The sequence below is a fragment of the Chamaea fasciata genome, unplaced genomic scaffold (genome assembly GCF_029207755.1).
Source record: "Chamaea fasciata isolate MVZ Bird 193981 ecotype frontalis unplaced genomic scaffold, bChaFas1.0.hap1 SCAF_1, whole genome shotgun sequence".
Classification (NCBI taxonomy): Eukaryota; Metazoa; Chordata; class Aves; order Passeriformes; family Sylviidae; genus Chamaea; species Chamaea fasciata.
The window spans coordinates 61,252,196-61,278,153 of NW_027094086.1; the positions used below are offsets into that span (position 1 = coordinate 61,252,196).

At 39.3% G+C, this 25,958-nt stretch overlaps 2 protein-coding genes across 2 annotated transcripts in view; one reads left to right on the forward strand and one right to left on the reverse strand.

Annotated features, from left to right (window-relative positions):
• ERP44 (endoplasmic reticulum protein 44) overlaps positions 1-1,388 on the reverse strand; it is a 47,959-nt gene extending 46,571 nt beyond the window's left edge. The window contains exon 1 of the mRNA XM_066184788.1: positions 1,310-1,388. Within this exon, the coding sequence (XP_066040885.1) occupies positions 1,310-1,366 (57 nt within the window). The 5' untranslated portion in view covers positions 1,367-1,388. The remainder of the gene's footprint in view (positions 1-1,309) is intronic.
• A 222-nt stretch (positions 1,389-1,610) lies between these two features.
• The window catches only part of INVS (inversin), an 83,365-nt gene continuing 59,017 nt past the window's right edge, over positions 1,611-25,958 (forward strand). Inside the window, exons 1-3 of the mRNA XM_066184735.1 lie at positions 1,611-1,697; positions 5,247-5,416; positions 11,170-11,336. Of these exons, the coding sequence (XP_066040832.1) occupies positions 5,311-5,416; positions 11,170-11,336 (273 nt within the window). The 5' untranslated portion in view covers positions 1,611-1,697; positions 5,247-5,310. The remainder of the gene's footprint in view (positions 1,698-5,246; positions 5,417-11,169; positions 11,337-25,958) is intronic.

Sequence of the window (25,958 nt, forward strand, 5' to 3'; positions counted from 1 at the left end):
CTATATATAAACATTTCAAATGTGTCTTTTCAAACCCTACCAATCACACGTGTTTTCTAACCCTGAAATGACAGCAAGTTCATAATACTTTAACCAGAGCTTACCCAGGTAGAAGTACCCATTTCAAAGGGACAATGAGTACTTGTACTGTTCATTAAGGACGTGTCCTCACATTACTAACCAGTTCATCTGTTCATTAGCAGCTATATTACTCTGTACTCCTCTTTGGACTTCTAGAGTTCTATCTACCATTAACTCCAATTATTGTTTAGTTTTCTGGCCCATTTTATTCTCCCAAATGTTCGAAACAGATTGATTAAAATCCTTAGTATATTAAGAGGAAAAATCCCATTAAAATTTATTCACACAAGTCCCCCTTAGTTCTGCAAGTCACATATGTTATGAAAGGCCCAGAATCTGGCCCAATACGTGTCTAGAAAAGTAAGAATCACCACACCAGCCTGTTTGGTAAAAAAAAAAAAAACAAAAAAAAAAAAAAAAAAAAAAAAAAACCAAACAAAAAAAACCCCAACACTATAGCACAGGCAACTTATCTCCACAAAGCACACACATCAGTGATTGCATTTGTGTACTGGCAAAGCCGGAAGGTGGCTTAGGTCATGCATGTAATGCCAGCCAAAAAAAAAAAAAAAAAAAAAAAAGCTGTAGTCTGACAAGTAAAGATCACAGAATCAATGAGGCTGGAAAGGGCCGCTGAGACAATCGAGTTCAACCTATGACCCAACACCACCGTGTCAACTAGACCACGGCGCTAAGTGCCACATCCAGTCATTTCCTGAACATCTCCAGGGACGGTGACTCCACCACCTCCGTGGGCAGCCCATCCCAGCGTCCAATCGCCCTTTGCTGTGCAGAAATTCCTCCTCATGTCCCACCTTCACCTCCCCCGGCGCAGCTTAGGACCGTGCCCTCCCGCCCTGGCGCTGGCTGCCCGGCAGAAGAGGCCGCCCCCCGTCTGGCCCCAGCCTGCCTTCAGGGGGCTGCGGAGAGGCCCCGTTAGGGCCGTTCCCGCCGGCTCCGGCACCCGAGGGGCCGGGGCGAGGCCGCGCCGCCCGCACGGCCACTGCCCCGGGCCCGGGCCCGGCGCGGCCCCACCCCGTGCGCGCAGCCTATCGGCCTCGGCCACACCGCCGGGCCCCGCTCCCGCCTCGCCGGCCGCCGGCACCTGCTGGGCGGGGGAGGGGAGCGATGGAAGAGCCCCGAGCGGGGCCCACCGGCCACCCCAGCGCCGCCCTGCCCGAGCCGGCGCGGGGCAGGGAAGGGCAGTGGGGGAGCCGGCGGCTTTTACCAGGAGGAGCAGGAGGCAGCCAGGGTCAGGCAGGAGCGGGAAGATGGCGGGTCTCATGGTAGATCGGGCGCCCGGGAGCGGGGAGGGGAGAAGCGCGGCTCCCACTCTCCGCGGCGGCGGCTCCTCCACTTCCCCCCGTCGCCAGGAAACACCCGGGCAAGTTCCACCGCGGGGCCCCGCGCTCCGCCGCGCGCTCCCGGGGCACGCCGGGAACCGTAGTTCCGGGAAGGGGAGGGCAAGGAGGAGGAGAAGGAAGGGAGAGAGGAAGGGAGGAGAAGGAAGGGAGAGAGGAGAGAGAGGTGGCGTGGATCCCAGAGCGCACCGGGGCTGCCCGCGGGGCGGCGCCTGGAGGCGGCGGCGGCGCGATGTGGAGAAGGGCGGGGTGGAGGTGAGTTACGGGGCGCAGCTGCAGCGCCGGGCGGGGGAGAAGCGAGGGAGGGAGGGGAGGAAGGAGAGAGGGAGGCGGCTCTGGCGGTCTGGCCGAGGCAGGGTTAACCCTTCCCGCCTTGGTGGCGCGGGTGTCCCGCGGTACCGCACCTTCTTCCGCTCCGGATCGCTCCCTGCGAGCCCCCAGCGGCTGTCCGCGTTTCCTTTGGATCCCGCCTTGCACCTTCAGCCGCCGGAACTGGGCGCACGGGTTTGGCTGTAGGGAATGTGAGAAGGAAGGGGTAATTGGGCACTGTGCGCCTTGTCGTCTTCGTGTCCTCGGAGTTTGGGAGGAAACTTTCTGCTTGGAAGCCTGTGTGTGACGGGGCAGAGCGGCTGCTGGGAGGGTTGGGAAACTTTAGCTTGAGTGGAACGTCATCGTTGATGTTTATCCCTTGGCACTTCAACAGATGTGCGCCTTCTGTCGCTTCCTCAGTTGTAAATGGTGGAAATGAAGAACACCCAAAATTCGGGGCTTCGCCCTCTTCCAGTAAAACTCTGGACCTTGCAGAATACGCACATGCTCCGAGACCTTGCAGAGCTGTCTCAAAAAGATCACAGAAAGCTGCGCTTTGCGTTTGTCACATTTCCAGTATGCACACGCGTCTAGGGAGGGAGACAGGGTGTAACACCATTTAAAACAAAATCTTTTACATCAGCCTTTTTCAAGTCAAGACTGGCTTGGTTTCAAAGAAAGCCTGACAGCCTCAGACTTCGTGTGACCGTGCAAGAATCTTGTGGCCTGTCAGTTTCATGAGTTGCAAATGCTCTCACCCACATAGATAGAAGTCATGTCTTTTTTATAGTCTGAAACTGAAACTTGACTTTTATCAGTTCTGCTATTACTACCTTAAGAACTTGTGCTCTTTGATCTGTAGAATGAACATCTTGTGCACTAACTGGCATTTGAAAAATCTTTGATATTTTGTCAAAGCTCAGTCTTCTCTTGGAAACTGTATCAATAAAATCTGATAGCATGATTGTGCCATCATGTTTAAATTTTAACAACCTCATGTTTTGCTGAATAGAAAAATGATGTAATTCTTGCTATCTGCTTAATGCAGAGTAGACATATCGTGGTTTGGTATGAAATTTCACACACCTTGAAGAGGCCTTGCTGTCCATGTTATTGTCCCTTCATTTTAAGTGACTTGAGAAGGCTAATATTTTTCTACATATTGGCTTAAAGAAGAAAAGTGAATTATTTACTTGATTCCAGTAATATGATGCATATTACAGATATTGCCAATTATGTAGCATTTTATAAGCAGATTTTTTACTTACTTCTTGATTTTTATTGACTAAATGTCTCATCTTTTTTGTTAATGAGGATCTTTATCAAGCTAATCTTCCAGACAGCAGTTCATCTGTTTGTTATACACATGAGCAAAATACCTGAGGAATGTTATAAGCTTTTGTTTTGTAGTCCCTCTTAATATTTCAGAACTTCTCTGATGCAGAATTAGCCCATTCAATGAAATCACGATACTTTACTAAGTATTGCTTAGTAGAGATAAAGGGCTTGCTGGAGAGATAAAGGGTTGCTTCTCTCAGCTGCATGTTTACTAACACTTTATGCAGAAATAACTGCTGCTTTCATCTGGAAACTATAAATATCTTTCATTATTAATTCTTTCCTGTATGCAGTCAGTTTTATGGAAAAATTATTGTTGATGTTGTTGGGATGTTTCTGGTGCTTCACTAAATTCTTCGGTATTTGCTGATTTTTATGCTGCTGTCCCTGGCTTTCTTATATTTTACTTTATTTATTGAGAGGTAAAATGTGAAGAAAATGGAGGGACTAGATAGTAAGATCCCCTGAGAAAATGCTTTTGAAGGTGCTGGGGTCCATCAGTGCTGGTCAATTCTTAAGCACCACCTCCTTAGGGCACAGGAGCTGGCAATTCTAAAATGTCAGAAGTCAAGCACATGAGGTAGAAGGCTGGCTTGGCTGACATGGAATCTTCCTTTGGAGCTAATGGAAAAAAAAAGAAGGTGTATGCCCAGTGGAAGTAAGGTCAGGTGACACATCAGTTGATGGAATCTTTTTTGGATTTCACTTAAGTTTTCAATACTGTCTCTCAGCATATCCTCCTGGACAAAGCTTCCAATACGCAATTGGATCAATGCATCGTGATGCATGAGCACCAGGCTCACAGATTGGGCACAATGGGTCACAGTGAATGGGGTGCCATCCGACTGGGGACCTGTCACTAGTGGGGCTCTGCAGGGCTCCATCCTCGGCCCTGTGATTTTCAGTATCTTCATTATTGGTTCGGATGTGCAACTGGAAGGGATACTAAACAAGTTTGCAAATAATACAAAATAGGGAGGAGCTGTTACCTCCCTCGAGGCCCTGTAGAGAGACCTCAACAAGTCAGGGGACTGGGCACTCACCAACTGTGTACAGTTTAACAAGGCAAAGTGCTGGATTCTGCCCCTGTATGGTGCATGGACAGACTGAGGAATGAGATGCTGGGAAGCAGTGCCATGGAAAGGGACTGGTCAATGGCAAGTTGAACATGAGTCAGCAGTGCCCTGTCAGCCAGGAGGGCCAACCCTGTCCTGGGGGGCATCAGGCACAGCATGGCCAGCCGGGCAAGGGAGGGGATTGTCCTGCTCTGCTCTGGGGCAGCCTCGCCTCGAGTACTGGGGGCAGTTTGGAGTACCACAGTATAAGAGCCATTAGAGAGTGTCCAGAGGGGGGCTACGAAGATGTGAAGGGCCTTGAGGGGAAGCCACATGAGGAGCTGAAGTCACTTGATCTGTTCAGCCTGGAGAAGAGGAGACTGAGGGAAGACCTCACTGCAGTCACAGCTTCCTTGTGAGGGGAAGAGGAGCAGCAGGCACTGGTCTCTTCTCTGTGATCACCAGGAACAGGACCCAAGGAAACTGCATGAAGTTGTGTCAGGGGAGATTTAGGCAGGATATCAGGAAAAGGTTCTTCACCCAGAGGATGGTTGGGACTGGAACAGGCTCCCCAGGGAAGTGTTCACAGCATCAGCCTGGCAGAGTTGAAGAAGAGTTTGTACAATGCTCTTGGGTACATGGTGTGACTCTTGGGCATGTTCTGTGCAGGGGCAGGAGCTGGACTTCAGTGGTCCCAGCATGTCCATTCCAGTTCAGGATATTCTGTGATTCTATACTGCAGGACTATAATAAGTTGATACCTGATACCAAACTTCGTTGGTTACTGAATTAAAGCATGCGTGACAACATTCTGAAGAACAGTCTGATTTGTAGAGAAACACTTTACAGACTTTGGCAGAGCTTATGGACTGAAATTTGTGTTTAAAGCAATGAAACTACAATATATAGGTATATCTTTCTTAATGAAGGCTTTTTTCTGGTGAATTTTGGCTAGAGGTAGATTTAATTCACAGATAAAACTCATGGGTTTTTTTCTGTTTTTAACAGAAGTTTATTCTCTTTAGCATTGTTTGAATAATGTTAATTACTCATTATGAAAATAATTCTGTTTTATTAATGTGGTTTTGTTTTTTTTTTCTAGAACTGAATTTCTACAAAAAATGTTGGTGACACAGATCTGACCTATAGTAATACCTTGAAAGAGTATGAATATTTCAGCAAACTGCCTCTTCAGTGGTTCCTCATTAGCATCTGAAGTGCATGCTGCTGCTGTTAATGGAGATAAGAGTACCCTCCAAAAGCTAATAGCAGGTAAATGTTTTCATTGTAGATGCATTTGGATTACTTCAGAACTGAAGCGCTTTGGTTTTGACTTAAAGCTCTGATCTTTAAGATATTTTTGATTTCTTGATTACATGTGCTTCTAGAATAAATGTTGCCCAGAAAATATGACTGATTTTTCTTACCTTTTATTGCCAGTTGCCTTTGATTGGTATTTCTTTGTGAAGTAAAATAGAAAATTGGTAAGTGATAGAACCCCTTTCAGGGAATTTGAAGTTCTGGAGAAGTGCCTCATGCCGAAATACTTTGGCTGCAAATGCTTCTTTTTTGAATTGCTTTTTGGGAAATTTGATAAATGTGTTTTTACAGATAATTTTTTATAGTTTCTGAAGTCTTGTCACAGTGTAGTATTTGTGAACAAAATGAGCCAGCCGTATTTGTTACTTTGATTCTGATAGACTGGCAGTGTTTCCCAAGAGAATTAAAGGTAAATGTGAGAGTCTAGTCCTATTGAATCTGAAGTAAAAAAATTCCCATCCATTAAAAAGCTCAGGATTTTGCCTGTCCTGGAATGATATGACATTCCAGGTTATTAGTTTTCAAAAGCAGTATATATTCTATGTTCCAAAAACAGTCTTGCATATATTTGGAGGGCCATGTGATAGGTGAAGACTTGGATTTTTCAGAACTTCTGATTAAATGCAATTCCAGGTGATACTGAAGAAGTTCTATTTGCTCAGCGTTTTTTGGAAAATCCTGTTCCTGGAGCTTAGCAAGGGTTGGAGAACTGTGAAATAGTAAGAAGCACAGTCTGTATTTATGCCACTTACTGTCACTTTTAATGTGTGTGAAGGATTTAATGTTGATAGCATGAAACCAGCAGTCAGGTTTCTTTATGTATCTTCAGCTGACCTGTGCTGAAGGCAAGGTGAAGGCCTGCGTGGATCTGTTGTCCAGGCTGTACAGAAAGCAGTAAGGGGCCCTTCTTTACAAGGTGTATCTAATTTTCTCAAAACCTAACTAGAGCTAATTAGGCTCCAGAAGGAACACATTTAAGGGAACTGACTTTATAGAAGGTGCACTTGTTGAAAGTTATTCTTTGTTGGGCCTTCAACTTTACTTTGTCATGTGATGGTTCAAACATATACTGTTTGCATTGAATGCTAAATGTTTGCTCTTTTTAAAACATTTTATAAACAGCAGATGATATAGAAATACTTCTAGAAATGTGTGAGATTCAACTACGAAGTAGCTTTAAATACCCAAGTTTCTAAAAAACCCTTCTGCCTGCATGTGGAGGTGGAAAAAAGTCTGGACTTTCAAATCCTGAAGAAGCAACAAAGAGTTTTTGCTAACTTCAGCGTTTCTTTGTTAATTTCAGAGCCAAAAGACGTATTTCTGGAAACATGAAGGAAAAATTATTTCTTGTTGCTGGTACATCTTGTTAAATATACCACAAAACAGCCATTAGAACCAGATAAGGAAACTGCTCTTCTTTTAATGATGATCATGCAGCAACAAGGCAAAAATGCTATTTTACTTTTGCATGGGAGAGAAAACTGCACAATCCTTGTAGCATTTGCTGTATTAGCAAAATTTGGCTTTTCTGCTTTGCCATGTTTCGGCAGGATATGACACAGACCTTACTTTTGCCAGAACTGGACCAAAAGGAAAAAAACCCCAAAACTTCACATATTGCCTAGCAGAGGAAGAATGCATTAGAGTAATATTTTTAGCTGTTTACCAGTCCCTGTTGAAAATATAACTTGCTGCCAGAAGCAAATTGAGCAATTGGTGCTATTCAGTGAATTTCATGACTGCACTCAGCAGCAGCAGCTAACTCAGGACAGCACTCCAGCGTTATGTGTGATGTATGTGCTGGATTGCTTAACTGCACTTTTCTAACACAGCCAAGCTTTGCCTCTTGGATACATAGCTAGCACTGGATGCAGTGAAGGAAAGTCTTGACTTTCTCCTCCTTTCAGGGAGGACCTTTTAGCCCCTAAATTCATTGTTACTTTCCTCTTTGTGCTTTCCCTGTTCAGTTATCAACATAGGAGGGGCAGAGGCTAGCAAAATGGTCTCTTAGAGCAGCCTCTCAAACCTTTTTTCATGATTTTTTCCTTCTGCCATCTGTGGCTTGGTGGCTGTATACAAACATAGATGCTTTATTTGCATATAATTAGGGTATGGATGAATTTTAAAGGAGGAGGTATTTGAAATAATACAGTGTGTTCTGGATAATGTGTTCCTTTTGACACTCTGTGCCAGAAAGAGGCACGGACAGAATCAAAGGTAAGTAGAAAATTTATTTAGAGAAAGGGGGCTTTGGAAAAAGTATCTCTGGATGTTAACCGCTGCTAATGCTTATTCACAGGACTTTTCAAAAAGCTTGTGGGTTAAATACCATAAAGTACATGCCAAGTGTTAATTGTATAACCAGTATTCTAACAGAAATGTGCTAATTGTTTGCACTGCATGGGTTGTCCTGTACTGTATCACGTTGTTTTAGAATTGTATGTTCTTGGGCTTTGGGGAATGCTCACAGTATTTTCTTTCCTGTGTTTTACACAACACTGAGCATGTCTTTAATTGACAGTTCTTCAGTGTTAAAATCCATCTGTATGGTTTTGATCCTAGGGAAAAAGCAAGCAAAAGTTAATTTTGTATTTGGAGGATAATTTTCCATTTTATGCTTTGGGAAGAGGTATCTAATTGTTTTAATTGTTTAGAAGAACATAATAATGATTACAATACTCATTATACTGAAGTGTCTGTTCAGTCCAGCTCCTCATTCTAAACCCCTTATCATGCATTGCTTGCATCCAAATGCTTCTAAATCTCTGATGCAATGTTTCATTGTAAATTTTGACTAAACTGTTTTACAAATATGCAGTTGTGTGCTGTTGTTTGATCCTCCTCTCTACTTCCCTCTTGCCTGTTCTACATTGTGAGAGAGAGAATAAATCTCAGGTATTACAGCAGGCAAGATTCTTGCATGTGACAAGAAATGGCCTATCTTTTAATAATTAGGAAGAATTCACACTCTCCTGCTGCCCATTCTCCTGTTCTGGTTTGATAAATGCATAGAAATGTTAAGAGTGTGATATGACTGCTTGCATAGAGCGTGGGGAAGTGCTGAAGTACAGCTGTGAGAGTTAAATTTTGGACTTGGGCCCTGGATTCTGTAGTGTTCACGACCTCTGTTGGCAATAAGCTTATGGAATGCATATTGTGGTGGGCTGAGGACTTTGATTCTAAAAGGGGAGGGATCTAAAAAACATTCTTTATTAGGCAAGTATGTGAAAAGAATTTATTTTTGCCAAAGCACATTTTAGGTACGCTGATATGTGAATGCTTTGAAGGCTACCTGTGCTTTCTTGATTGCAGAAAGCAGTACTTTACTGCAGCTGTGAAGTTCACAAGGCGTCCTGAGTAGTGACTTTCATCAGCTTAGTCTCCTCTTAGCACCTGATGGTGATAATGGTAGTTCCCAGCCCTTGTCTTCTCTCTTAGCCTGAGGGCAAAGACCCTTTTAGGGACATGCTCACAGGATTTTAATCATTCTAAGGGCCTTACAGAGCCCTGGTAAGCAACAGGAGAAAACCTACTGCTGGCTGAAGACAGTTTCTTTACCTTAAAAAACAGTGCAGGAGCTTCAGGCAAATTACTAGCATCAAGCTTTGAAGCTCTTGCTCATTTTTCCCCTCAGACTGTATGCAGTCATGGAAACTCCTTGTCATCAGTTACATCACTTTTTGAGAACTGAAAATGAACATAGATGTCTGTTGCTCTATTTAGTTATGTTGCAGTTGAGCTTTAGGCCATTTTTGCTTGTCGTTAGTCTCTAATCTTATATATATATATATTCTCTAACATTCTGTAACAGAAAGGGAACTGGAATTTGAGAGAGAAGTGCTTGTTTTGGACACTGCTGATTCAAGAACCAATGTTATCTGAGCATAAGCCCATGTGCTTGTGTCTTATTGGGAGAAATGAATGTTTATGTTTTTCTCTTAATATATTTGAGTGTCCCATCAGTCCCATCAGCTTCAAGCAATTTCGGACACTGTTGAGGTTATGTTAAAACTTAGCAGTGAAATGTGGTTTAGTGATGTCTAAGTGACCATGTTGAACTAGTACTGGGAGAGCACCTGACTGTACTTTGTTAATTAGAGAATCTGGTTTGTTGGTTGGGAACAGTGACATGTAAAATCATGCTTGGGACCACAATTTATGCAGAGGAGCAGGCTAAATAGCAGTGTGAAGGTGAGTATTATTATGCAAAAAGGTGTTCAAAAACCCTCCTGTTCCTGTTCCTGGATGTAGGTCAGTAGGACACTTCTTGAGGGAGTTTTTTGGGGGCTGTTTCTTTGTTGTTTTCGTCTTTAGTAAATTGCTAGTGGCATAAAAATTAGTTGTAAAACCAGTGGGTTGTCAAGGTGAAGTGACAATCGGAGAAGACGAGGCCATGGTTGAAGAATAAAAAGAATTTTTCTATATCTGCATCACAGAGGAGTTTGGAAATGTTCTTAATTTTTTTTTTTTCCAGAGCTAAATGACTTTTCTCAATGCAAATCACACTTTTCAAGGCAAAAAAAAAGTGTTGCAGAGTGAATCGTGTGATTGACATGGTATTCACTCTATAGTTTTAAAAGAACTAAAAAATGTACTGAGTGAATAAATGATTTCTCTGACTGGCAGTATCCTACTTGACAGTGTTTTTTGTAAGTGGCTTGATTGGTAGGGAATGAATTTTAATTCTTGATATCCCCCTTGATTCATATTTAATCTGCTTGAGTCTTCTTCTGGGTGAATCAATAGAAATTATAATTAAGAATAAAATTACTGGATATGTAGATAAGTATAATATGCTGGGAGAGAGCAAGGACTGTGTAAAGAAGCAGCATGCCTCTGCAGGAGTGCTTTTGAAGCATCAACAGTCATGCAGACAAAAGAATAATTAAAAAGGAAAACTAACTTGCCTGTAAAATTCAATGTTCCTTAGGTAACTGTAGGCAATGTTGGTCCATTGGAGATCTGGAGAATCTGGATGTGTGGGGTAGTTGATACCCATGAAGTTAAAGGTGCTTGCCTTTATGTGGTGACATCATGGAAATATGAAACTTTATAGTGAAACTGCTTTGTTTGGAGGGTTTTTTGGAATGTGAATAAGAATAGTGTTTTGACTTTTTTTGAATAGAATCTCAGATTGCTGCCTTACTAACCTTATCAATTAAATAAAGCTTGAGAAGTATTTTAGTAGTTTACATATTGTAAGGTACCCTGAAGTAAATAATGGTATTGATGTAATATTGACATCTATGCTTTTAAAATAAACATTACTGTGAGTAGGCTTCAAATTTTGTTTCAGTTACAGTGTTTACACGTTTCAGGAGGTCTGTTTGGTTTCTGTACTGCTGGTATTTTTTAAACTAATCTGTGTAGCTGAGATCTGTGTAACTATTTGAAAATTATTTGTAGTTATGCCACTGCAGACTGCTACTGATGGTAGGTGTGTTCATGGAACTTATGTTTTCTGAATGTACTTTTTTTCTGTAAATGTATTTTGAAATATTCTTTAGCTGTCAGTAAAGGTAAGATGAAGTGTAATAACTGAGTTTATCACATACTCCATTTTTTGTTCACTCCAGTCATATTATAATGAGATACCTGCTGTTCATATTATAATAAGATGCCTTTTAATAAAAAAGTACTGCTTTTAGCTCGATACTGGTATAATTTACTGGTTCAAGTGGGCACTTTGTTTTGGTTTTATTTAGGAAACTCTGAGCTGAAAGATAAAGAGGACCAGTTTGGAAGAACTCCACTTATGTACTGTGTGCTGGCTGACAGGCTGGAGTGTGCAGAGGCATTGCTGAAGGCTGGAGCTGATGTTAACAGAGCTGACCGCAGCCGAAGGACTGCTCTCCATCTTGCTGCACAAAAGGTAATTACTTTGTAAATGTTTATAAAGTTAGGGCTTTCACCACCACAGCTGTGAGGTGGACTGACCCTGGCTGGACACCAGGCACCTATCAAAGCTGCTGTATCTCTCCCCTCTTCAGCTGAACAGGGAAGAGAAAATATAACAAAGGGCTCATGGGCTGAGATAAGGGCAGGGAGACATCCCTCACCAGCCCCTGTCACAGGCAAAACAGACTCGACTTGGGGAAATTAGCTTAATTTATTACCAGTCAAATCAGAGTAGCTTAATGAGAAATAAACCCAAGTCTTAAAATCATCTTCCCTACACCCTTCTTCCTGGGCTTAACTTAACTCCTGAATTGTCTACCTTACCCTGCAGCCAGTGGTGCAGGGGGATGCTGTCAGTTCATTACTGTCTGTTTTTCCTTCTGCAATCTCAGTCTATTGTACTGTCCAGTTACGTTGTCCCACTGAAGATGTGCAAGAGGATGTATTCAACAAAAAAATAAGAGGTGATTGAAAGTTTAACTTCAGAGCTGCAAGAAATTTTGAGTGTGGTTAGGCCTGGGGGAAGTATCCACAGTCTCTCCACAGGAGGCTAAGCAGGCTGCTGATGGGAGAAAAAAAAGGGGGAGCAGCTTTGGCTGGTAAACAAGACATGTGAGTTCATACACTGTGAAAAATATTCCACAGAGAAGATTAGAAATTCAAACTGAAAGAAACAGCCTTTTATTTACCATTTTAGTTTTTATAGTATATTTAAAACCATAACTGCTCAAAAATGAACACTTTTTTGTCTGTGTTAGCTGTCTTTTGGTACCAGTTAGAGTGCCTGGCATGGTTTTCATAGCAAACCATTTAAGTACGTCACTTGTCTGTAATCATTCACATTTTTCAGATGTTTTAATACAGTCTACAATTTTTATTATTTTATTTTAATTAGGTTCATGTAAAGGCAGCTGTTGTGTGGTCATGGTATTCAGTAAGGAGCATCTTGGGAAGACTATAATAAGGTGATATTCTCCAGGTACATTTGCATGGGAGTCCATAGGGACTGCGTGGTCTGTGTTACAGCATCTCTTACAGGGAAATAAAGTGTTGTAGGTTATAGTTGACTTGAAGTAGGCTAATTCATCTGCTTGGTTACATACCATGACACTCTGATGAAAATAGTTCAGTTGTCAGCATAACCTTGTTTTCAGGATTAATTTTGTATTTCTAAGGGACTGACCAGCTTACTGTTAATGTTGTTGTTTCAAAGGTATTTCATAAAAGCAGCCATGTCAGAGACTTAAAAAATTGCTTTAACGTACTTTACTTGCTTGGTATTGATACAGGATTCAGATTTTATGATGTGATAGACACATGAATATTTTAATTAAGTTTAATTAAAATCTCAATTTTAAAGCTTGTGTTTTCCCCAGATTTTTAAAATACATTTTAGCCTATTAAAACAATATAAATTCTTGTCTAAATCTCTGTCTGAATGTTCATATTGTGGACATATGTATTATAGCAATTCAAGGCAAGAGAGATTTTGCCTTGCCATAATACCCACTAACTGCACGTGTTCTCTATTTCCTCTATGCCTTGCTTCAATCCTGAAAGTGTAGATTGTAACATGGGATACTTGGACCATCTTATATGTTTTTTCAGTTGACAGTGCAGATGAAAAGGAAGGTAAAACAGCATGAGATAAAGATTGTGGCAGTAGATTTTATGTAGTCACACACTTACTGTGTAATGTGCTAGCTAGATTTGATTCACCCCATAGCTAAAAGTGGTCAGGAAACAGCCCTTGCAACTGCTTTTTATTTGCCTCACTTAGCTGTCTTCTAAATTCTCTTCTCTGTCTGCTGAACAGTTACTAGCTATTGATGCCAGCTTATGAAATGAACATTTCATTTGTGTAAAATTTTGTCTGTAGTCTTTCCACGTTAACATTTTAAGATCTACATTTCTGGCATGACTGTCTCCTGAAAAATACGTAAATTTAAAATTCGAAACAACTTAATGTTTCATGCAGTTTTGGCTATTTAAATAATATTTTGCATTCTGCTTATTTCTTGCTGATACTTTTGGTTTTTATTCTAATTTTTTTTCTCCAAAAATAAAATTTCTCAGTACAAGTGACTTTCAGATAGAAAAAGAAACATGCTGTGAGATCACCCATTTCCAAAGTTGTTTTGTCCATGTTGGGTAATCATGAATATACATATTTACCAGGACCCCTGTATGGTTTTTGTTGTGTTCAAGCTTGTGAGTCAGTAGCTGTCCTGTGCTTCATCAAAACCAGATTCACATGACTTTATAAATCCCCATTAATTGGTAGTCACAAGTATAAGCTGTTTAGAAGGGCAGCGCTTGGAGACTCAGATTCCTAAATTGTACTTGTGTTGCATCCTAATTTTCTGTTTCTTTGGAGAGAAGGTGAGATTTACAGACCTTTACATGCAACCAGTGAAGAGGTAGGAAAGAAAAGACACTTCTTTCTTCACTGATGCTAACTAAAGCAGATGGAGGTAAAATGAAGTAAGGCTTCCTGAGTCAGAACCTTCCTCTCTAAGTACCAGCATTGCTTTTGCTGTTTGTTACTGTCTCTTTGAAGGGCTTTTTGGGGCACCTTGCTCATCAGATCATAGCAGACAGACATTCAGAGGGCTAGAGTTTGCTGCCGGAATATTTGAGACTCCTTAGGTCGTCATTCTACAGGCTTCCTTTATACTTGTTGCTCTGAAGCAGTCTTGCAGCTGCTTTGACAAAAAATGGTCTCTGCTGCTTCTCTGTGGAAACCCCAGAACTGTCTCAGAGGCAAAAAGTTTGTGAGAAAATGCTCTTCTAATGTCAAACAGAAGCAATGATTTAGCCATCTTGGACTGAAGAGAGCTGAATGTCTCCATTCGTGTGTTTGGTTTCACGATGGTGTCTCTCCCATTAGTAATCCTGGTTATCATAATAACAGTTGGTTTTGTTCTCTGCAGGATGAGATGAAACTGTTCCCATTTTTCTGTCTAGAGATTTCACTGTAAGAGAACTGCCAGTTTATGTCTTTCAGTCTTAGTAAAATTGTTTGTGGGATTTTTAATCCCTCTAATAGAACAAACATTCAGAAATGTGGCATTGACCTGAATTCGGTCATAAATCATCAGTATTAACTAAAATTAATTAGGACTTCAGTTGCTTTTCTTCTCTGGGATGGATTTCTGGTTGGATAGGACTTAAATGAGCAACTGTAACATATCATGCCATTAACACTTGCATAACTAACTTCTGACTCAACCTGTGTGAGTTGCAAACCTGGCTGTACTGGGTGAGTGTGTATGCATACACTTATGTACCTATCAGCCCTACACTGTATTTTATTCTTAACATCCACCTCTCAGCAAGTTTTATGCTTCCAGCTATTGTCCTCAGAATAGGAGACAGCCTGTGCTTCCATCATGTTTGTCATCACTGTTGCATAAAGGAGTTCATTCTGTAAAAGCGTTTCTTCCAGTCCTTCAAAATGCCAACAATCACATCCAGTGTTCAAAATGCAGATTCTTATTTGTTGACAGTACAAAGTTCTTGCGAAATTGTAGGTAAAGATTTCGGCACTCTCCATATGGTCGTATGAAGCGTTATCTGATGTGATAGCTTCACAATAGTTCCTTAATCCGTTTCCTGTTCCTAATGGCACCTCTAAGTCCTTTTGAAGTGGTTACTTTGTTACCTGCAGTTGTGTAGTTGATCTCCTCCCGATATTCTGGTGCACTCCAAGTGCCTTTGCTTTTTTTCACAAATGTCCTAGAAGACATCTTTCAGAGCCATGGTTTGTCAACATAGCTCTGTTTTGATTTGGGTATCGATAAGTAGTGCCAAAATTTTTTGCACTTGATATAAAAGCAGTTCATAGTCTCTACCAAAACTATTTCTGATAGCGTGCCTAGGCAGACTGGCCAGTGCTCTTACACGTTCTTTCTGTTCCAAGGGTTTCAACACAGGTAAGAAGTGAAGGTGATCTGATGATTTTAGTACCTCTGTCTAGTGCTGTTTTGATAACCAGGCTGTATTTACCAGTTAATGAGGAAACTCATGTCTTGGAACTCAGAGTTGCTGTGTCATCCTGGTCTTGCCATGCTTTTATTCAAATTATTTTTGTCACTGGAGCATGTCTACAAAACAGTAGTTAGGTGAAAAGCTGTCAGGTTCTCATCTCAACAAGAGATTCTTATAATCTCTCTGTCTCAGAATTCACTAGTGACATTCTGGACTATTTGCAAGAAATTAGGTTTAGGATATTCCCTTACTTCCCTTGTCACCTTTCTAAGGCTAAGCATTCTTACACCTTTCTTTGCAGAACGTTCATGAAATTAAAAAGGCAAGGAACTTCAGCTCTACTATTAGAAAGACCAATGCTTTTTGAAAAACACCTGTGGTTATATATTGACGTGATAACCTTCAACGAGTGGGTGCTTGATGTTAATAATTATGTTCTTAATGGTTAGTATTCTGTTCAGTGATGGGCATCCTTTGCTTTACAGCTTTTAAGTTTTATACATCTGTTGGTCTGGAAAAGATATTTAGCTTGAATAAAGAGAGAGTTTCACTTTCTGTGCTTAAATTTAACAAGTGTATCTTTCTTTCAATGGAAAATAATATAGTGCAATGTAATATGAGATGATGGGCTGAGAATAATCTCATGTAACTAAAAATTTACATTGCAGACATCTACATATAAGCTAGTCATGTAGATAACTTAAAAGTAATGCACTTGAGGGTGCAGTCATTCACCCTAAAGTGAGATGAGTGCTCTAGGGCACGCTGACTAGCTGATTCTTTCTTTTAGGCATCTGTCTGATGTAAGTTTTTGTGTTGTCAGTGTTGTAATTGTGACAAATTAATCTCACCCAAGGCATGCTTTTTTTAGCAACTGACTTTCCAATTGTCCTTGACATGATCTTTCATAGGATCTTTTTTTTATCAGCCTCATGATGGAGATGATTCAGTCTTTGTAGGCAGAAGGCCATGTAAATTAAGGTACTTGGTGTTTCTCCTTCTGTTCCGCTCCTTTGGTCTCTCTTTTCAAATGGACAGGTCTCACGAACAATTTTGAAAGGGTGCACACCCCTTAAAAAATAAGAAAAAGGAGGAGGTCAAGTAATTAACTTCATAAAATTTAAATTAAAAGCAGTCAAAAAAAAAAAAAAAGAAAATCCTCAAAAATCCAAACCCACCAGAAAATGATAAAAAATTACTGCAGGAGTGCACCTGCAAAGATTGCCATGGGAGTTTCAGAGGGTGGTTGTGACTTCCTGAACACGGATGTAATTTAGTGGGAACTGAAACTGTGACTGATTGCAACAGAAGTAGAATCATTAGCATAATTTGCCAGTGATTTTTGCACTGAGGAATTGTAGTACAATATGTGTACAGATTGTTTAAGCTTGCAGAACTTAGATTATTGTGAAATAAGCATGCTGTGGAGATTTGACTACTGGGATTACAGTTTAACAACAGGCATTTATTTTCAATTGTAGGCATTTTGCATTTGTAGCAATTTGCTTCTAGTGTTAAATTGCAGCTTTTCAAAACACCCACATGTGACACTTATGAATGGAAATGCTTCTGCATACCCAAAATACCTGTATATGTTTTGTCATTTATCTTTCATTCAGTAATTCCAGTTTAATTTGGGGGGGCGGGGGGGGGGAAGGCAGGCCTGCCTCTTTCAAAATTTCTCACAGGCGATGCTGACTTACTAGCAATCTGTTCAGTTTGGGGAGTAATCTTCCTGAATCCTTTCGAAAACTTTAGGCACAGCCTTTTGTGTTCATTGGGATTAAAGAAAAGATTCAATATTTTGTTGTTGATTTCTCATAATATGCACTTTAAATAATCTATCAGGATGTTTAAATGTCAGGAGGATATTAATTTTGGCTTCAGGAAGATTAATACAACCCCAGTGGGAAAATGTGACTTTAGAAGCGTTAAATGTTGTGTAGCTTATATTATTTATTTGCTGACATGGTTGTTGATAAATAACATGACATCCAGGATGCAGTTAGGAATTCTGTGTAAAGTGGGAGGATATATCTTAATGGTCTTTGATTTTTTCTTAAACTAGAAAAAATGGTTGTTCCTGTATACTCAGCAGTAACAGTAAAGATAAAGTAAAAAAAGACAGCCTGTAGCAAGCATCAGACATGGCAGAAAATTAGAAACACAAGGTAGTCTTTAGTTCACTTATTTTATGAAAGTTTTTTTCCAAGTCTTATCTAATGAGTACAGTCAGGTTAGTCCAAGAGCTGCAAAAACAGAATGGTTTTTTTTTCCCCCCTTTCTTGAGCAAATAAAAGATGTTTGTATTAAAACTCTTGAATTAACATGCCTGGGAGCAAGTTTATACACTTTTCCCTTGTTGCCTTTTCCAAGATGTATTTCGTGGAGCTGTAGTATCTCAGATCTTTCATAAGGCTTTATTTGATCTGCATAGAGGAGTACATGTGCCTCTAACTTTCTTTCCCAATCTATAAAATGAGAACAAGTGATCATGTCAGAGACAATGGTGGCCAGTTCATGTTCTTTTTTTCCCTCAGGCCAATAAGCTTTAATGATGTTCCCCCTTAAGTGAGAGCTCATAATGAGTAATATTAATTCTATGCATACAGGTTCATGAAATGTGAATTAGCTTTACATTCATTCAGTGATATTTTCATGTGAACATACAATTTGATTAAATGTGAGAAATCGGAACACATCAGGGTGTGAAACAGGAGTGTTTGCTGACCTACCAGAAGAGGTGATTTTTTTTTTAAACATGTGGGACTGTAGTTTCCTCTGTAATGAATTAAGCCACAGGCAATAACCATGATACAAATGTTTTCTTTACTTTCCTGAACAATGAGTTCTCTCTGGTGAATGCAGCCTGAAGGGTGGAAGGCAGATTAGTTCCTTGTGTGTAATTTGTGTGTGTTAGACTACAGATAAGCTGTCCTAACTACCAAGGGGTTGGTACCATCCACAGCCTTCCCAACCCCTTTCCACAGCTGTACAACTGCTCACTGGGTAGTGAGTGGACAGAAAATGAAATCTACAAAAGAATAATTATTTTTCTGCCTATTTATTACAAGGTCCCATGTTTCCAAATGCTTTTTGCTATTTGTTTTGGTACTGCCATTGAGCTGTGCTGCAAGCCCTATTGAAATGGTTAAAAATAGCTACAGGAAAAATTTAAGTAGAGAAAACTCACATTGTTACAGAGATATGACTCCCAGTACATTCTCCAAGAAAGTTGTGCCGTCACTGCTGAGAATGAACAATAAAACAGAGACTTTGCAAGGCTGGAATTTCCTAAATGAACACTGACATAATGAAAAATATTCTCAAAACCATAGATAAGATTTTTAGCATCCTATTTGGGTTCAGGAAGGACAAAGAATCCTTTTGAAATAGGTGTTTTTCTGTGTGTGATAAATTGCAGCTGTGACTCTCAGGATGTTGTATATCTCTCCTAATTCTACTTTTGACTGTTCTTTAGATTTCATTAATACTTCCATTTGCCTCTGCTGTGTCTTGATTCAGAGTGAAATTTGAGCACTACTTTGCAAGACTGATATGCGATTCTCATAAATTCAGGCAGTGCATTTTCAGCTTGCACACTTTGTCATGTCTTGTAACAAGGCAAGAACATGCACATTGTTGTTTCCTCATTAAGTGTTAAGCTGCTATAATCATATGGTATCCAGCAATTGTCTGTGTCTGCTGTCAAAATGTGGGTTAAAATCCAGCCAATTCTTTTCTCTGCAGAAGATAAAACTGTGGAAATACTGTTCTACGTGTTAGGTTTCAGTTGCACAGCAGATACTAAGACATCTGAATCTGATTTCTCACTGGTTTTGTGTTAGCATGAAACTATATTTTAAGACAAGGTTATACAAAAATTTACATGCCAAAGTATTCTTTTGATTTGAAGTTCAAGATCAGAATTTCAAACTAGCTTTAAGATCAAACTAGGTCTCTATACAAACTTCACTGATAAATATGGTATGAATGTCTATTGTCAGTGGCACTCGTAGAGTTGATTTTGAAATTATTTTAGTAACAGTTGGTTACTAAACTAAATTACACTGGTAAAGCATGTTTGAAAGTATTGCTTGCAATTTGTGGCTACCTCCCTGGCTATAGCTACTTTCCAGCAGACATTTTACACATCAAAGGAGTTGTAGCATGGCTAACCAAACAACATAGCATCTGTTACTGTCTGTGTTTAGGACTGGATGGTGAAAGAAAACAAATAAAGCTGGCTGAGATGCTAAAATGAATTATTCTATAAATACATGGCAGATTTGCTCTATAGCCTGCTGTAGACAGAATGGTTCTATCTACTTCCAGCTGGAATAGCAAAATAGCATTTCCCCACATTTAGAATAGTGAAAGTAAAAGCTGAAGGAGGATGGAAGATGTTTAGGGAGAGGGTTTGCAGTAAGAGCATGTATGGAATATTTACCCCAATAGTAGAGTATATTTGCATGGAAAGGGGTGAACTGAGTGTAGTGTGTTCCCTTTGACATGCATTTGAAGTGTTGGTCTCCAGTTGCCTGTGGCAGTTGATGACTGGCAGCCATCATTTTATAACAAAACAAATTTTGAAGTATTTTGTTTTAATTGTGAGGTTGCAAATGTAATGTAAACACAGAAGAAAGAATAAATACATCTCAGGTTTCTGGGAAGATGTGTGGATTAGTTCTTGCTCTGTCTAAGGGATGTTCAGTATGATTTTCGAAGAGACACATCTGGAACACAACTTGAAAAATACAGTGGTGTACTGTTTCTGATCCTGACTTGTAACAGTAGAAAAGATTCTCACTTATCAAGAATAGTGATCATAAACCAAATATTATAAATAAGGCTTGCAGCAGAAAAGTCACAAGTGATAATGGGTAGGCAACTCATTGTGCTAGTAAGTCTAAATCTTGAGGACATTTGTGGATTTTGCTGATAAGATTAGGTGTTAAAAACAGTAATTTTTCTTCACTATTTGGCACCACCTAGTCCTCTAGCATGGCATTGTTCTGGGTTTTGTTGTTTTTTTTTTTTTTAATAAAAGCAAATTGGGAGAATGATACATGTTCAATTTTTCTGTTCCCTGGTGTGGAGGGCTGGGCCGGGCACCTCTGTAGGTCTCCTTCACACAGGTGCTTCTATGGGCTCAGCATTAGGAATTCTGGACTGCTGTCATTTTGGAAAGGACAGAAGGCTATTAAAAATGTGTAAAATGTAAATAAAAGTGTATCTACTAAATGTCACTCTATGGTATTTGAAAATGACAATATTCATCTCTTCTTTGCAGTGATCTATTATATTTGGAGTACCTTTTAGAGTGGAATAGTAATAATTACAATTTATTCATAGAAATGTTATATACTATTTGAAGTTTTATTATAGATTTGGTTGAGTTTTGTGAGAGCCAGCTTACCCAAATGTCCTGTAGGTTCAAGTTTTCTTCAGGCAGTAGTAGTCACAAAGGATCTGTTTGTCAAACTACTTATTTAAATATCTGTATTTTGTGCTGTACTCCCCATAATTAGGATTAAATCATGTGTGTCTGGTTGAAATGATTAATAAATATGTATTCATCCCCAGGAATTTTTTGTAAGCCTAAGAAGTTAAAACAATAAAATACTATTTTGATTTTATTTTTAATAATAATAATAAATAATTTTATTTTTATAAAATAAAATATTTTGATTTTTTTTTTACTAAATGGATCTTTTCACAGTGTTTAGATTTCTTAAATTAATATTGTGTTGCACTTCCTTTATCTGTGCAACCTGTATTTTGAGCAAGAACATTTTCCTCAGTTAAAGTAGAATGGCAGATATTCATGTTTTATGTCTTCAACTAAAACTTTAAGTTTAAATAAAGTTTTCATGTAATTTGATTTTATAATATTTTTCTGTTATTAAGTACTTTCACTCCTACTTAAGCATAGGAATCCCTTGCTGGAAAACATACTCCTTTTAGCATAGTTGAGAAATCAGTTAATTAATTTGGCAGAGCAGTATTAATTGCTTTTTAGCTATTTTAATAACTTGCAGTTTTTTACTCTCATTATTCTTTTGGTTGCTTGATCTTAACAATGTTCCTGTGGTTGTGGTGTTTTATTTTGAGGTTTTTTTAATGTTCTCTTCTATCATTTGTTGTAGCAAACGGCCTCAGTTTAGGGACTGTGCCTCTGATCTCGCTGGTTTTGGATAGTACTGCCCTGAGAATAATAAATGTTTTCAGTTTGCCTCAGGGTGATGTGACTTGTGAGGTCCTGTGTTACTAGATACTGCATATTGTCCTAGAAAAAACAACTGAAGCATATTGATAGTGATAAATTCAAATTGTGTAGTCTTGATTTCTATCACTCTGCTACAAAGAAAAAGAAGTGTAGATATTAAATGAAGTAATGACTGTAACATCTCTCTGTCATCTAGCACAGTATTGTGATTCCTTTTTCAGTGATGCAGATCCTTGCCTCAATGTTTCCCAGCTCAAGCTTGGTTTTCTGGGGTTAATTTTCCCCGGAGTGTCTGCCTGGGCTTTGGAAGAGCCCTGTACAAAGGGAGTCAGTACAGCCTAGTGGAGAGCGGAGTCATGAGCATTTGCATCTCTGGAATGTTTTTATTGACAAACGGTAGTCTGCTATTGACATTCGTGTCCCTTGATGATACTTCTATCCTAGCTTATCTTTGCTGGTCAAATGCCTTAATTGTTCTGGCCTTTAATTCAGTCAAAGTTGTTGCAGGAGTGGAAGAGAAAAGAGAAGGAACAGGTCTAACAGAGCATCAAGCTTGAGCTGTGAAGCTGCTGGCAACGATCAACCTGTCATAATGTTATGATTTGTTCATTTTTATACCATTTATTAGCCTTTACTTGTTGTGCCATTTGGCCTCCAGGGCAGATAAAGTGCTGTCTAATTTGGTAGGTTTGCTTCTGTCAGAGTGGCCTCGACAGAGAAGGTGTTAGCTGTAGTGACAAATAATCAATAGCTGTCGTTGTCATGAGGAACGTGAGTAGTTGGGCCTTTCATCTGGAGGATTAGAGGTCTAATTGGATTGAGAATAGGGAGGGTGAGCTGTTGGGTAACCCTGTCAGCTGTGTTAAGCTGTCAAATGTCAGCTTTCCTGAAAGGAAGAAGGAATGGTTAGCTTTCAGAAACAAGGAAGAAGACATATGAAAGCTTTTTAAAAAGTAATAGATAGAAAAGTAGAATAGGCTAACATACGCTTTAACCCTTCCTTGTTTAATTACGTATCTTTCTCGTTAATGAGGATGCGTGGTGTGCACTCTCTCGCTCGCTCTCTCTGACAAAGGCAGAATTTGTGTGAAACAGATTTGGCAGTGTTATACCAGATCAGACTGGTTTTATGGCTTGAGAAAAAGCCAGTTAACTACTCAGATAGGGAATATAAATGCCAAAGATTATGACATGGGGGAGGAAAATACCCATCAGTGGAAGGAATCACTTAATAAAAGCTGTAAGGAAATCAAGTATTTTATTTTCATATTTTGTTGTAAAGATATGTCAGTCTGATAATACCAGTATATTTTTTGGGATATAAGCAGTTGTTTCGAAGTTGCTGTAAGTAGAGTAAGTATTATTATCCAGTCCTGCACTGGACTTGAAAATCATCAGTTGAGTTTTGTCTGCATTTTCTTACTGTTGCGTTTGATCTTTGCTTTCTGCCTGTTTCTTGGAGAGAGGTTTCTGTTGTTCTAAATAACATAAATCAAATGAAAGACCCATTATGCTGGTAGACCAAGTAATTTTGTGTCTCAGATGTGCTAATATTTACCTTATCAGATAAATAATAGGACTACATTTTAATGAAGGATTTGCTTATACAATTACTGAAATAGTGGTTTCTTTATTTGTCATCTTATTTTGCCACTTTCTTCAATGCAAGTCTTAGCTGTAACCATGCCAGTATTCCCCTTCTTTAAGTAACACATTTGCCTGGAGATCTGTAGCACTTGGCCATGATTATCTGCATATAACGGATCTGGAAATAGCAAGGTTTTTAGATGGTGGAATAAAGCTCTTTATTTTGTATCAGCTAATTTAACAAAAGACAATTTTATATTTTTCTTCTTCTTTTTTTTTTACTGGACTTGTAGGTATTTCAAAACTCAGGTTTTTTTCCTTATGTGTTTGTTCATTTATTCTGAAGTAGTGGTTTTACTATCAGTGTTTCAGTTTGGATTGATTCCCCTGCTGCTCCCCTCTCTTCTGCAGCACTTATTGATGGTCATCTGGACTTGCAACATCATTTTTACTGGTGGTCTGCTGTAAATACTGGAAAACCCATTCTTAGTCTCAGGTTTATCTTCGTAGATTAGTAGAATAGTGTAAGTATTCCGGAGGCAGAAATCTTGAACAGATTGTCTGATATCATATTTCAGTGGTGTTACATATCAGAAATCATGGGGTTTTTATCCCTTTGAGATTAACTGCCATGCTCTCAAAGACCCATCTTTGTGTGAGAGCCTGGATTCATGTGTGTTGGGTAATTTTGGGGTTTGCAATTGCATGTCTGACAGGTATTGTACCTCTGTCATTTGTTTTCTGATAATCTAGTTCTCCTGACTTACCTTCCTCTGCTTTGTTTCATTGCTTCCCCAATTTGGACTTTTTGATCTTGATATTTATTTTTGAGTCTGAGTAATCTGATTTAAGCACTTTCAACCTTCTGGTGTGAGCTACAGGATGCACAGATGAAGAAGTGACATCATAGCCTACTCTCACAGCTTGAAGTGTGCTGAAGGTTGCTGAGCTACAGGAGAGGTATTGTGCTGCTGTGGCCTGGTTGGCTTCAGCATCCATAATATCCATGAAGCTGACCCTGCATTTCTGCACAGTGTGGTTGTCTGCAGAGTGGACACACTGTGATAAAAGGAGCTTTTTCCTGGTTAATAAAATAAGCCCAGGCCCATTTATTATTATTTTTTAAATTATATATTTATCTTATTGAAAATCTATCTGTTCCCCTGAATTTTTTTTTTGCAAAGTTCCATCTTTTATTTTACTTACTGTGATAAAAGGAGTGTCGTAATTCAGTATCTTAATTTTTAGAGTTTTACCTAGCACTTGGTATGAAAATCCTTACCCATTATTTTTTTCTAGACAGCTTCCTGTCCATGGCAGTGATCTATGGTGTCCCCAGTTTTTTCCATTTTTTCTCCAGCTCAAACATCACTATTGGTGATGTTTTCTTTCTATTTTGCTTCAGCAGTATCACAGCTGTTTTCATTAACCTAATTGATATAGTTTCATTGCACAGACCACTCTCTCTCATTTTCAAACTTGATGTTATTTTGCTTCTCTGCATCTGTATTCCATTTCTTGCTCTCCTTGTTTTCTCCACTTGGCTTTATATCTTTTGCTACCATGCTTTCTGTGCTTGAAATAATCCAAGGAGGATATTGTCAGGCCCAGAATACATATATTGCATTATCATCTTCATGCCTCTGTTGAGCAGTCTTGCTCTTAAGCACTTGAAATTTGAATATGAAATTTCATTAAAATAATAAGAAAAGGAATGTCTCCAACTGCAGTGATTTTCTAAAAGATTTTGCAAATACGGTTTAAGTGCAAACCATGGTGTCAGAACATTGAGAAGCTCTGCTTGTGTTGTGCTTCTCAGTGGAAAGGAACTAATTCTGCATAGCATATGGAATGATATCCTAAATATCTGTACAACCAGCTGGTGGAATTACTTTATTTTCATCTATTGAGTTCAGTGCATACTTTTATGAGTAAAATTTGGAAGAGCTTCTGGACTGATGACTCACCTATTGTTACTTTTTCTGATCTTTGCTAAGTCTCTTCCATGACAATAATTTTTCCAGCTACTATCAACAAATAAAATTATTTGTATTAATTTTTGAAGATTCTCAGTTACCAAGAATGAGCAGGTTAAGTGTCCTACTGATCCTGTCTTAAAAAAACCCTCTTAAAGGAGTGCTTAAGTCTGAAAAAGTGTTGGTGCATAACTTCAACTCAGAGATTTTGTTGCAAAGACCAACTAGAACTGAACAGGATATAAATATGCCCAGCAAAGAAAAGTAATCTGTTCAGGCATGAGCAGTGCTTTTTCTATAACAACAGTATTCCATATTGCTTGATATTTGACTCTTTTAAGTTGACTTAATTATCCTGGGTTTCAGCTGCTGGTTGTCTCCTACATACTGTTATCAAACAGCTGCCCCCTCTCTCTCATTTTGCTTTGTTCAAAGCAAAAATGAAAATTTCTCTGACATTTGATCTTGAAGATAATGGTTGCACCTTAAAAATGGTATTTTCTTTTTGAACTCTTTGAGTACTTGGAGAGTTACACTTCAGATCTGAATAGAATTCATTTTGTTTCACTTATTGTTGTTCCTTGAGCATGTTTAGCATTGTGGCATCCCTCAGTGCACAAGAGACTTGTCCAGCTCCTCTCCCAGGACATTGATGTCTGCTGCCTAGTCTGTACCTTAAAAAATACCTTTGCAGACAAAGACATTTCCCTGTTTGAGTGTCCTTTCTAAAACATTGTTCTTGCATTAATTGCCTCTCTGCAGCTGACCCATGACTGATCTTTAATGGTTATGAGAAAAAATATTGGTTTTGGGA